This window comes from Cryptotermes secundus, unplaced genomic scaffold (genome assembly GCF_002891405.2).
Source record: "Cryptotermes secundus unplaced genomic scaffold, Csec_1.0 scaffold508, whole genome shotgun sequence".
NCBI classification, from domain to species: domain Eukaryota; kingdom Metazoa; phylum Arthropoda; class Insecta; order Blattodea; family Kalotermitidae; genus Cryptotermes; species Cryptotermes secundus.
In genome coordinates, this window is record NW_019733326.1 from 1,107,782 (window position 1) to 1,121,207 (window position 13,426).

Consider the following 13,426-nt stretch of genomic DNA (forward strand, 5'->3'; position numbering starts at 1 on the left):
AGGTGGGGCACCCTCTACCTTCTCCCGTTGGTTCTTGTTTTTTGGCCTTAGCACAAACTGCGTGAGGAACACCACTTCCAAGAATTCTTCCATTTTTTAATGATGTGTTAAGTGGGCTGTTGCCTAGCGATGGCTTCATATTGTTGACTTGGCTGCATTATGGTTGCTGTGGAAACATGTTTACTGGCCAATGCCTAGCAATGGACAACTTCTATGGGCCTGCTGTTCCAGCTTTCAGTTGTCATGTCACAGTATAGTTGCAGGAAGGACACCTTGTTTTGAAGGGGTCTTGCATCCAGTGAAGGATGTCACAGTCAAGTTAAATTTCATGACATATAAATGTGAATCCTTTTTCTTCCTTTCACTCATATTTGGAGGAAGCAGTTTAAAATCTTGTAAATCAAACAGACTTCCTATGTCTTACTGTATATTTCTGAAACATCTGTTATTAGCATCCTTACACAGCAAAATGGATGGTTCTCATTCATGATTGAACAGCACCAAACAATTCAGAATCGTTTTTCATTTCTAAAAGCTCACTTGTTGAATTTCAATTCACCAACTTTGTTGGTTTTTAATTGTTAGCTCTGTGATTTATTTAGAGAGCCACAATGATTGATGTCATTTCCGTAACTCTTGAAAAATCTTCATAATGATATCTTGCCCTTTACTTTATATGACCTGGGGAAAATTTTTGATTGCTTAAACTTCTTTGCTGTCAGGTTTCATGCCACCTATTGTAACCACATGGCCCAGATAACCCACTTCAGACACTGCAAAGGAACACTTTCCAGGAATCAAGGTAAATTCAGCGTTATTAATACTTAAAAATTTTTCTGTAATATTGTGGCATGTTCTTTAACTGCAATGAAGGCATTCGGATATGATCTATACAAATTATCTGTTGAGGCCGTGTCATCCTGGTAGTTCATCTGTGACCTTCAGATATGCACTTGGAGCCTCAGAGGAGCTGAAGAACACACTAGAAGCACTGGAAAGGTGTTATGACTTATATTTATTCTTACCCTTTTTTTTATTAATGCGCAGTCAGTGTTTATAGCTGTCCTCAACAGGTTGTGTAGTAGATTGATTGAGTGAACTAACTGAGGTAAGGATTGTAAAGCTTGTTTTGTTTATAACAGGACCTTAGTTACAGGGTGTCAGTCTCCTTCCTACAAACAGGTCTAAAACACACAGTGTTTACTGTATTGTGCTTCTTAAAGGTTCACCAGTGGAAGAAAATTGCATTGTCTCAGTTCATTCAGGTTAATGGCAGGAATATATTGGATGAATGTTCAAGGCTGGATTTACACCACTAATATCTGCAAATAGGTTATTGGATTTGAGGTTCTCACAGCTGTGACTGTGAAGAGTTCCATCTTCTGGAATATAATGTGTTGTCATCCAGTGAAAGTGAATGTTTTGGATTGCCTTCATCTTCAACATCAAAGAGAAAGACAAGCAAGGAACTAGCGTGCAGCAGACAGCAAGCGGACCCTGAAGAAGGAAGTGATACGGTTATAACTTAGAAAACATAACTCAATGAAAAGACTATTCACACATGCTGTCTAGTCTTCCTAGTGGTTATTATCACAGCTCAGGGTATATTATCAATCCATGCACTCTCAAGGCAAAGAAACTTTCTAAGAAATATTCCCAGTGTTTACCCCTGAAACACCTTTGTCTGCATTGAAATGGGTCTTCTTGTAATTTTGGTGACATGATGCTATTATGATCTGAACAGTCTGGCTCATAAGAAATCTTAATTCCAAACCATAATTATTAGTAATGTTTGTCATTGATACTCCTTGCTTTACATGACATTACCTTGCACTCTGCCACTGTTTATTGTTGTCTTATAACTACCACTTAAAGTTTTATTTTATTCTGGTGTAATTGTGCCTTATGGTGGTGTAATTTATTTCTGTTTATGTTCTCATATGGAGCTGGGATAGTGTGTAGTGTCTAGGCTTTGGACTAGATGACAGTCACATTGTGATTTGATTCCCAGCAACGTAAAGAGTTTTCTCTCTTCCTCACAGCCAGCAGACCTCCAGACCAGCTGTGGAGCTCACCCATCCTTCCATACCAGAGGTCATTTCTCTGGGGGGTAGAGTAATGGGAAAGCTCTTCGCCCATCGCTATCTAGTACTGAGATAATGATGTAGCTGCACTGCAGCTACTAAATACCCTGAAACTTTGATTTTGCTATTCCAGATTTTACTCTTCACAAATTTATGCATCTTTTGCATGGTCCTTGCCAAATGTCTATAACAGTAGTGCTAAACTTTAATGGATGTTACGTTTCAACAACTTTACATTTTCCCTGAATTTGCACTTCATTTTCCTAGTCCTAGCTGATGTAGAGCTGCAAGTGATTTATGTGCACCAAGTGACTCTACTCAGGCCATTTGTGCATGAGGGGATTTTTCTGCTGCTGTGGTCCAAGCAGCTCTCACATCAGGTCAGCTTTGATCTTGTTGCGCTAGGTGCAACTGTAACTGAACGAGAGCAGTGTGTCTCTCATGTCTGATAAGTGTTCCAAAAATGACCTTCGCAAAAAAGTGAGTGTTTTCTCAAGTGAAACATTTAAAAGAAATGCGCCCAGGTTAAATTCTTCAATCTCCCAGTGCCCATGTGACTTCACTTTATAGAGACCAAACTTTATTGTTGATTAAGATGAATTTCATGGTAAGAGGATGAAATATGGATGATAAAGGAAAATCATTTAAAATAAGTGTTTTTGCATTAGTTGATGCACATGTTGACACACTTGTTGAAGTGCCGTCATGCTTGAAACTTCCAGTGTCCATGCTAAACACTCTTGTGAAGAACTGTGAAGAAATCGAAAGGAGGTACATCCAGTATGAACCTTTTTCCAAGCAGTGGAAATCGCTGAAATATTCGTCACTGGAGAAACTGGCATCTGCACTTGCTGCATGGTTCAAGCAAACATAGAGAGTAATGTCTAGAAAGATGGTACCCACCTCAAGCAGAAGGCCTTGCACATTGCGGCTTGTCAGGTATAGCCAACTTTTTGGCTTCCAGTGGATGAAACAACAGATTTAAGAGGAGACACAACATTGTTTGCAGAACTCAGGTGAGAGCAGGGGCTGTTGAGCAAGAAACTATCAAAGACTGGATAAATTACTGTTGTGGGAAGCTGAAGCTCATGACCTCTGTGATATATGTATTTAATTCTGCTGAAACAGGTCTGTTTTACCATGTGCAACCTGACAAAACATTTGCTTTTTTAGGAGGTTTTTACCATGGTGGTACAAAATCTAAAGAGGTTACTCTACTCCTCATGTGCAGTATCCAGCAATATATCTGATATACTGCCACCTCTTGTAATTGGAAAACGTAAAATTTCATGTTGCTTCAAGATTGTCAAGAGACAGCATTTGTATGAGGCTCATAGAAATTCTTGGATGACCATCAAAATATTTGAAGATTACATATTTTTGAGTTTTGTAAAATGTCATGTTATTTTAGTTTCTATCTGGATTGGGCAATATTAGTGAGCACTGTATATGCAGACTTACATCTGTTTTGAGCATAACACTCAGAATATTTATGGGAATGAAAAATGTTTCAAACAGAAATTGTAGAGAAAAATGGAACATTTCATTCCAATAAACTTGTTCGGTAAGTCTTCCTGTTTTCTGCATAATTAGAAAGAAATGAGATAACTTTTTCAAATTTGTACAGGGTAATTTGGTAGCATAGTTGGTGCAAGCACTGTGCTACAAGCTGGAAGGTTGTGAGTTTGATTCCTGAGGACGTCGTTGGATTTTTCATTTGACCTAATCCTTCCAGCCACCCTATGGCCCTAGAGTCAACTGAGCCTGTATCAGAAATGAGTATCAGGAATATTCCTGGGTGTAAAAAGAGCAGCCGGTGTGTAAGACTGACAATCTCACTGCTGTTTGTTAGCTGATTGTCTAAAAAATGTGGGAGCCTCAACGTCCCAGAACCCTGTGGGCCTCAATGGCCTGTTAACAGGGATAGCTTTACCTCTACCTAATTCCTTATTCATTGAACAATTTCATTTTTTTATGAAATTGAAACAGTCTTTACAGAACTCATTATTTTTCAGTTTAAAATTACTGTACACAGGAAATATGGTCCTCAGTGTGAAGCAAGTGTGATGTCTTCTTTTTATACTGGATAATGTATTAGATTTGAATGATGAAATTCCATAGAACAGCTTACAGATTATGGTAGAGTTTCTGTGGAAATTAGAAACTCCTCTTGCTGTATTGTGTCTTTCATATCATCAGTTGTGCGAGGGTTAGTGCTCAACACCATATCCGTAATGTATTGTCATAGGAATAAGTCTCATCAGTCAAATCTGGCAATAAAGGTTTTCTCTCAAAACCTTGAGCATGAACACAAAATCTGTTTGACAGCACTGTGTTTCCAAATATTTCCCTAAAAATCCCAGCACAGGACCAGGACCATCTGTATGAGGCCTTGTGCCATCTTTTTGGAACCTGTCCATGTCAATATCTGCTCTGTAATCCATGAGAAAAGGTTTAAAATTATTCTGCAAAACATTAAGATAAACCTGAAAACTGACTCTGTGTTCAGTAGACAGAGGTCCATATGTCAGCAGTGGAAAGTGCACAGTGCACTGTAACCGTCAAGGGTGTAGTGGATTGTCAATAAAAGTCTCTGGATTTTCTTCACATAACTATCTAAATGGGGAGGCGGGATAGCTCAGTCGGCATAATGATGGGCTACAGGCTGGACAGCTGGGGTTCAATTCTTGGCAGAGGCAAGAAATTTTTGTGCATTCAACAGCATCCATACTGTCTCTGGGGCCACACAGCCTCCTATATAATGGGTACCAGGATCATTTTCTTCAGGGGTAAAGTGGTCAAGGCGTGAAGTTTACGAGCTACCTCCATCCAGTGTCCAGATCAAGAATAGTGGAACTATACATCCACTCCCGCACACATCCTTACGGCATGGTGCTTTATTAATTAAGCACAGGTACAAGTTTACCTTTTTGCCTAACTATCTAAATGAAAGTGACCATCAGAGGACCAGATTTTGTTTGAAATGTCTGTTTCTTTTTCAGAACTGAATGAATGTCTTAACGGTTCAGAACAAATTTATTGGAATACAAGTAATTAATTTATGCTGTTTGGAGAAAATTAAGAATTCTGTATAATTCTATGCTTTCTAGCTCCGAATTCAAGAGAAACTAGTTTACGATGATTTGGAATCTGACAGTAAGATGCAGCATCAAGGGACAGAACTCAGTTTGTCCAGAGTTGAGCGGTACCTTCATGGACCCATGCCAGGATCATGTGGTGAGTACATCATTGGCTGAATTGGCAGGTTGCTTTTTCCTCCCTTCCCTTACCACAATGTTATTAAAAGTGTTGAGCTGCTTGCAGGATGTAAAACTGTGTAATCCTTGTACTGAAATACCTGTAGGCCATGTTGAAACTTATGTACAGCATCTGTTTTTTTAGTCTGTTTTCCCTGTTCTGAAAAACTGAAATAGGGGTTACAAGATCACCTTGCCGTCCATGTGTCTCTATGTATATTCCCCCCCCCCAAATAATTGTTAGACAGTGGCACAACAGTGAATACATATGCAAGAATTGAAGAATCGCTAGACATGTTTTCTATGCAGTCCCAGTCATACCAAAGGAAAGTCTGTGTGTCTGTATGTGTATCCTCTTCTTGATGCTAAGCAGTGGCTCTGTAATCATGTTCCCATGACAGTAAATGCATGCAACAATAGAAGAATTGTTAGATGCATAATTTGCTGTGCATTCCATATCTTATCAAAGGAAAGTAAGTGATTAGTTCTTCCCAGAACTTTTTGTTGTTTTTTGCATTTACATTCCGCTACACATCAGCCAGTATATTTCACTTGGGAGACTAGGGAATTAGGAGAAACAGTTGGGATTTGCCTCATATAGAGTAGAGAGGAAGATTAAAGCCATATATTGGGATGTGAGTGAACAAAAATTTCGTGGAACAATTTTTTAATCAGAGGTTTGGATGTATCAGTGCAAAAATAGATATTATCAGTCCTGTAGGATGAAACAGTAACGAACAATGGCAGGAAATGGGACTGCAGATGAATTAAATGTAAAAAGAAATTGGAGAGGCTGGTATTATTATTATTATTGTTATTATTATTATTATTATTNTATTAGCCCCGTTGAGCCAACGAGGTCGGCCCTTGGTACCTTGATACTTCCCCCATCTACCAGAGGCATTGGAAACTACTTGGGCGGGAAAGTTTTTACCTAATCCTTTTGCTCAGAGGTCTCCTAGAGACATGAGGTTCTTTTATGTGCCGTAAATCTACGACACGGGACCCACGGCTTAAAGTCCCTTCCGGAGGACTTGTTCCCTGAATTTTTCCACCCTTAAAAATTCCACGACCTCCGCCGTGTTTGAACCTGCGTACCTCGAGTCATGAGGTGGGAACGTTACCCCTACACTACGGAGGCTGCTTGGAGAGGATGGTAAGAAAGCATGACAGTGAAATAGAAATAAATATAGATGGCTGTGCAGAACTGGCAGCTTCTCAAGAAGGGCTCATCTCCATGAAGTTAGTTAGAAGTTGGTTAGTTTGACCAGTAATTAATGTGGGTGGTAAGAGGATGTGTGTAATTAAAATGTTAGTGCATAACAGATGTGTTCTACACTATAGGAATAGTAATTTAAGCAGGATGCCAGAGCAAGGGGCTAGGTAGTCACACCGTGGCATCACAAAGTGTGAGCTGTAACAGACTAATGAAGTTTTCCATATGTACTATGCATGTGCTAATATGCAATGCACAAATGGATGACATTCTTATGCACAGTTTTTACAGAATTTAATATTGTGGGATACTTAATGAGTTCTGTCATCTGGAATGCAATGTAATGTAGTCTGATGAAAGTCAGCTGACATTTCGGAGGAATATGTTACCTCCATCTTCAGGGTTGAAGAACAAGCCAAGCAAGAAACCAGCAGGTAGCAAACAGGCTTCAACTGACTATGAGTAAATGGTAGATTCTAAATGGTTCTGATGATGGTTCAGTGATCAAGGTTTGCGCTTTTTAAGGGACCCAACTGAGTATATGTCTTCCCCCCTCACCTAAGGACAGAAACATCCAGTTTCCAGAATATCTAGTTTTCTAGTCTCTAGAATACCAGACAATGGAAAAAATCCAGAAATCCAGTAATTCGGAGTGACTACATGGTGTTATATCGTAGAACATGGAACTCTTCATAACCACTACTGTGAGATCAAGTCCTGTAAATCGGATAGATGTATGCATGCAGTGACTGGCCACACAGGTGAATTGTCATGTGTTGGATCACTTGAATACATAATTCAGCAGTTTTATGCCACATGTTTGTAGGATTAATTTTATTTTCTGGTTGCATTAGATTTATTTATTGACACTCAGTTTTGTTTGTGAGGATTGAGCTAAACTGTTACCAATAAAAGGAGATACTGTGTAGTCAGATTCACTGAACTTTCTGAGCTAAAATTCAGAACACATGCTATCTGCATGTAATCCAAATACTAGGCTGGAAGACGCTCAGAAAAAGAAATGGATGTCCACATAAACTCCAAGTAGCTTCTGCATTCTACCATTTATTGGTCTCACAGGTGTCAAGTATCACTGTATTATTCACAGTAATATTTAATAGTCTAATAAATTGCCCTCAACATATATAAATACCAAATTCTGGTGGGTCCTGATTTTTCTTCATATCCAGGAATACAATTAAGTGCAGTGAAGTTAAAGAATTTCATTCACAATTCTTGAATGCGCATGTGCGTTTGTTGACGGGGCATAGCTCCAGCCGCACATGTTCCCAGCAGTGAAAAGGAAGTTGTGTTGTTGGAAATGGGTCTCTTGACAGAGTAAAAAGTATTAATAGTTGAGTATTATTTCCGCTCATATGGAAGTGGTCGCCAGACAAGTTGCTTCCTTGGTTTTGAGCAGCCAGATATTATCATCCAGAAACCGCTACACAGTACACGTGTGACGATATGGTGTGCTGTCTCAGCACATGGTATATTAGGTCCCTATTTCATTGAGGATGATGAAGGCAATGCTTTTACCACGCTACAGGGACATGGTGATCGGACAATTTCTTCAGGATTTCATTTCATTTCAGTACTTTTTTTTTTTGGCAAATACTGTATTTGTGCTTTACTCTTATTAAGAAACTGTTTCCTTTTTAGAGGATGTACTAAGTGAAGATGACATGCACGCTGTGACAACTCGATTGCAACGTGAAGCAGAGAGCTGGTGTTCAGTTTCACGACCTCAGCCAACTGCGTTAGTCAATCCAGCTGCCGCTGTGAGTGCTCTTGGTGAGCTTACACCAGGTGGTGCACTTATGAAAGGTTTTGAAGAGGAGTCGCTGGCTCGTGAGTATTTGTATAAAAGCAGACTTACACAGATTTACTATAAATCATTAAACTCAGATTAAAAAACAACTCAGGGGAAATTTGCTAGTTTTATTAACAAAAGGCCAGCTGAAATATCAGCATATAAATAATAGCCAATGAAGTCTACCCTAAATCAGTTGAATCCAGTTTATAGCATCACCATGCTTGATCCTGAAAGCATCAGTAAATAACTCACCAAATTAAGAACATGATCTCTCATCAGTCTCAGTCATTGTTTTGCCTTTCACACTTAATTCATGTCCATCATGATGCATGAGTAATGTAATTTAATCACATTCACTTGAGTCTACATAACTTCTGTATATAAGATAAATTAACCAGTAAAGTGTACTGTTAATACATTGAGGACCAGTCGCATGATATCATGCTTTTGGCTTTTAAACATGGCGGACTGGTTGCATGATATCATGATTTTAGGACACGTTAGTTTGTAACACACTCTACCTTGCTCTGGCACCACCCAAGTTGCACGTAATAAAACTCCGGAATGTTTGCTTACTTGTCAGTAACTTGACCTCACTGTTTTCTTAAGCCACTATAAACGAAAATGCTTTGCTGCTCTTCAAGCTGTATTTATCAGCCAGTAGTAAGTGGGGAGTATGCATCAAGGACAAATTTTTCTCCGATGAGCTACTTGTCCTGCCTTATGAGACACATGGTCATGGTGATTCAGAGAGCGGCAGTGACAGGGGAGAACAAAGAATTGTGGCCACAGACAGTAAAAGTGACAGTAGCTCCGATGATAATGGTGGTAATAACATTGCGGGGACAGTAAAAAATCTAAACCCTGATTCGAAATTGAAATACGAAACATTTCTGATGAATGTGGCAAAGGCCTGGGCTACAGACCAGATGGTGGCGGCAGAACCAGAGTCAGACACAGACTTAATGCGACCAGGCCCATCAACTCCCAACCCATGCAGGCATCATGTGGACCCCCCCAGGGCGACTCTCGGGTGATATGCGGAAACATAACCTCGTGAAAATTGTGAAGAATGAACATTCCAAGGGAAAGCATCCTTCTAGGCAATGCCGTGTTTGCACAGTTCACAAAAAAAGTAGTATGTCTACATTTGCTAGTTCTGTGTAATGCCACTTCACAAAGGGGAATGATTCCAGAAATATCACACCCTCAAGCACTTCTAGTAGCATTGGCAAGTGTTCTCCAAAAATTTTATTTCATAAAATTAATTAGATTTTATATTAATTTTTGAAGTGAACAGTGCGCAAGTTAGGATAGTAGGTTTAATAATGGCGGCCCCAGGGTGATTTAAATATTTAAATCGCTGGTCCTTAACTCTTCAGCGCAGTTTGCCATACACGGTATGCTGGTATTTAAATGGTCCTACCTGCGGTTTGCTGTACACCGTACGCCAAGCTGTAAGCCTAATTTTGAAGGCCCATAAATACGGAACGAACTATGACAGCATCATGATGATTGCACTGGGCTGTTGTGAAAAGAATACACTCTCTGTTCGTATAACCATAACACTGAAGATCCAGCCGCTCTGCCAGTCAGTCTAAACAGAACGCGTGACCTCACAGTTATGATGGCCGCATGACTATGATATTAACATACCACATAGATGATATGCGTGTGGTTGTGAATAAAGCAAACAAACAAGAAACAAAGCCCATGGTTGTTTGTGATTACAACAGAAACATGCTAGGAATGGATCTGAAGGATCAAATGCTATAGCCTTGCTTGCTTGAACGAAAGAAAAGTACTAAGTGTTATCAGAAGTTATTCAAGACACTACTCACTGTAGCAGTACATAACGCAATGGTCATATATTGTCTCCAGAATAACAAAAACATGGACACACTAAAGTTCAGACTTTCACTAGCACAAGGCCTCGTGGAAAAACACGGTTCTGGTTTTCCTCATCCTGTATATGGCTGTCCGTCAGTTGAGCCGCCACCTAAAAGACTCACAGAACGACATTTCCTGGAGCGTATTCCAGCCAAAGAAAAAGGCAAAGCCTCAAAAAAGATGTGTGGTGTGCGCAAAACATGGTAAAAGGAAAGAATCTATTTATTGGTGTAGTGAATGTGAGACAGGGGTGTCTTTAGATGGATGTTTCAAGAAATACCGTACGAAACTCAAATTCTAATCCACTTGCTTCCATCACTCAGATTATAAGGTAAGATTATAAAACCATCTTTTAAGATGATTTTGGTGAAAAATTCATAATTATATCTCATATAGTTCAAAAGTTATGATACGTAATATAATTTAGAGGAAAATTTAAATGGGCAATTAAAAAATACTACTGCAGGAGGTCCCACAACAGCGATATTTAAATGCCTGAGCTGAAGGGTTAATGTGTTAACATTTTAAATACTGAGAGGAAGTGTATATAAGATTTGTAACCACCATCCAGTATGACTGATAAAAGTTGTTTTAATTTTTCATCCTTTACATGTTTCAGTTAAAATGACCATCTTCAGAAGGATATTATCAACACATAGGGATAATATGTACTATTACCATGTCATAAATATGAATATTATATCTTTTAACTAATTCTAACATGTACATTGATTTTTGAAAACATCTACAAATTATTGCAATAAGTCTGTTTACAAAGTAGTGTACAATATTTGTTTTAATCTATAGCCAATTTGGTTTGTGTCACTACACTTCTCCTTAATGGAAGCTGAGTAAATTTCACAGTGTGGTTTTGTTGTTTGATGATCGAAGCTCTGCAATTATTATGGGTATTATGTAGTGTTTGTATAATCCAGATTTTATTCAAACATGAATTTTTATTTTTAATCCCACCTTTGGTGTGGTGGTCCAGTTATGTAGGCTACGCTGTGTTGTTATATTCTAATGTGTGTTGTGTCGCATATTTATACCCTTTATGCGTTAATGACGTTTGTGTGGGCATATACTGATGTTTTATTATGATGTTGAACATACTACTCTGATTATTGCTCTCCTTTGTATGTTTTTGCTCTTCTATCAAATTATTAAGCTTATTAAAATGATAAATGTGAAATTTTTTTTAGCATGCCCCACCATTTCTGTGACAGGAAGATTTGAAGAAAATCACTGATGATGCATATTTTCCTCTGCAGTAGAATGTCGATATACAGTTGATTTTTTTCTTTTATTTTGTGGTCGGATGTTGACCAAGTGTGGTAGAAATCATTCCGATGCCTTTATCAAGAGAAAACTGCGTCTTTTCTTTCATTTTTATAATTGTTTGTAAAAATAAATAGCATTATATGTGCATAGTTACTTGGCAACAGGAGGGCTTCCACCTTCTATCTAGGGAGAGAAGCTCGAAAGGGTTAATATGTTTGAAGGGTCATACTGTTTCCAGAACAGCGTGAAACCATCGCTTAGAGGGAAGCCTGAGAAAGATGAGATGAACACACAGTTTGTCATAAAATGTGAACAGCAGAGAAGACTCGGGACTTAGGTGTACTGACAGGATAATATTAAAATGGATCTTATAGACTGCTAGTATGAGGATGTGGACTAGGTTTATCTGATTTAGGATGGGTGCCAGTAGTGGGTTCCTGTGAACACAGTAATTAACCTTTGGGTTCTGTAAAAGGTGAGGGAATTTTGTGAAGCTGTGTGACTCATGACTTCTGGAGAAATGTTATCTGCAGCTGATGTGTTCATAGCCTTTAAAGGATGAATGTCTGATATATTGACACCTGAGTGATTTGACAAGTGGCTTTTTTGAAGAGCCCTTCTGATGCCCCGTGTATGTGCTTAGCCCAAACAAAGCATGGAATTTTACTCTGCAAGATTGCAGTGTTATCTATGTATTAACAGTCCACGCATCAAATTTATTTCCCTGTGCATACAATTGTTCTAATCATGTGCAGCAATTTTCTGACACTTTGAACCCAGACAGCAGACACATTTTGAGCCTTGGCCCAGTGGTTTGGAGACTCAAATGAGCCGACTTGAAGTAAAGCATTCTGTGCACTGCCCAGCCAAAGGAAAAGAGTGATGTCATGTATGTCAAATGAAGAAACAAAGCCAAAAAAAAAAACAGTGTACTACTGCAAGAAATTGTATATGTGGTCTGTGTGTTATGCCATGTTTCGAGCTGTGGCATACAAAAATCCGACTGACTAGAACTGACTGTACTTGTATTGAATGGTATGTTGGGTGTGTAATGTGGTCTACAGCAACAAAGCAGACCTTCTCCTCCAGTCCAGTGTAGGGTGTGTGATGTAACTGCATCTTATGTGAAGTTCTAGGACCATAGTACATGCAGCAATATACAAACTAGAATTAGGGATGGTATGGAATATGGGGTTGAACCACACGTGTAGTTTAGGAAGGCATCAAAGGAGGACACTATCACATTTTTATATAAGTATTTATATTTTAGGTTCATAAATTTTCTGTGGGTACTTCTTTTATAAAACAGTCTTATTAATCTGGCACAAATAAGCACATGGAATTCAGGCAAAAAATGATAAAATCTTTTGAAAAGTGTGGGATGTTCATTTATGTATTATAACTGTTTTTGTTTAATTGAGATACATAAATGTCATGTCATTTATTTACAGTTCCAAAAAAATCCATAGAGGCATCTGCCTCAGATACAGAACAAGTCAATAATACAATATAACATATAAATATACATACATAATCAGACAGCTATCATCGTCAAAATTTAAATACTCAATACAACAAAACTACTGTACCACAATACATTCATATATCAAAATAACATTTAAATTTTACATACATGATTAAAATATATACATGAGGTATCAATCTTTATTCCAGCAGTAGTATTCTTCAACTGTATAAAAAGAACTGGTGATAAGAAACTTCTTTAATGCCACTTTAAATCCAGGAATGTCATAAGATAATTGTTTAAGCTCTGGAGGGAGGTGGTTATAAAGTTTGATACCAGAATACCATCCACCTTTCTGAAATATCGTTAAGTTTACCACCGGAAGATGCAAGTCATGATTAAATCTGGTATTACGTG

General features: G+C 38.5%; 1 protein-coding gene across 4 annotated transcripts in view; it reads left to right on the forward strand.

Annotated features, from left to right (window-relative positions):
* LOC111868000 (general transcription factor IIH subunit 1) overlaps positions 1 to 13,426 on the forward strand; it is a 78,926-nt gene that overhangs the window by 42,336 nt on the left and 23,164 nt on the right. For 2 of the 4 annotated variants that reach the window (XM_023858312.2, XM_023858313.2), the window contains exons 8-9: positions 5,195 to 5,321; positions 8,220 to 8,408. In XM_023858312.2, the coding sequence (XP_023714080.1) occupies positions 5,195 to 5,321; positions 8,220 to 8,408 (316 nt within the window). Of the gene's footprint in view, positions 1 to 5,194; positions 5,322 to 8,219; positions 8,409 to 10,882; positions 11,445 to 11,465; positions 11,574 to 13,426 lie in introns of those variants that run through there. The other 2 variants (XM_023858314.2, XM_023858315.2) reach the window with 2 other exon arrangements.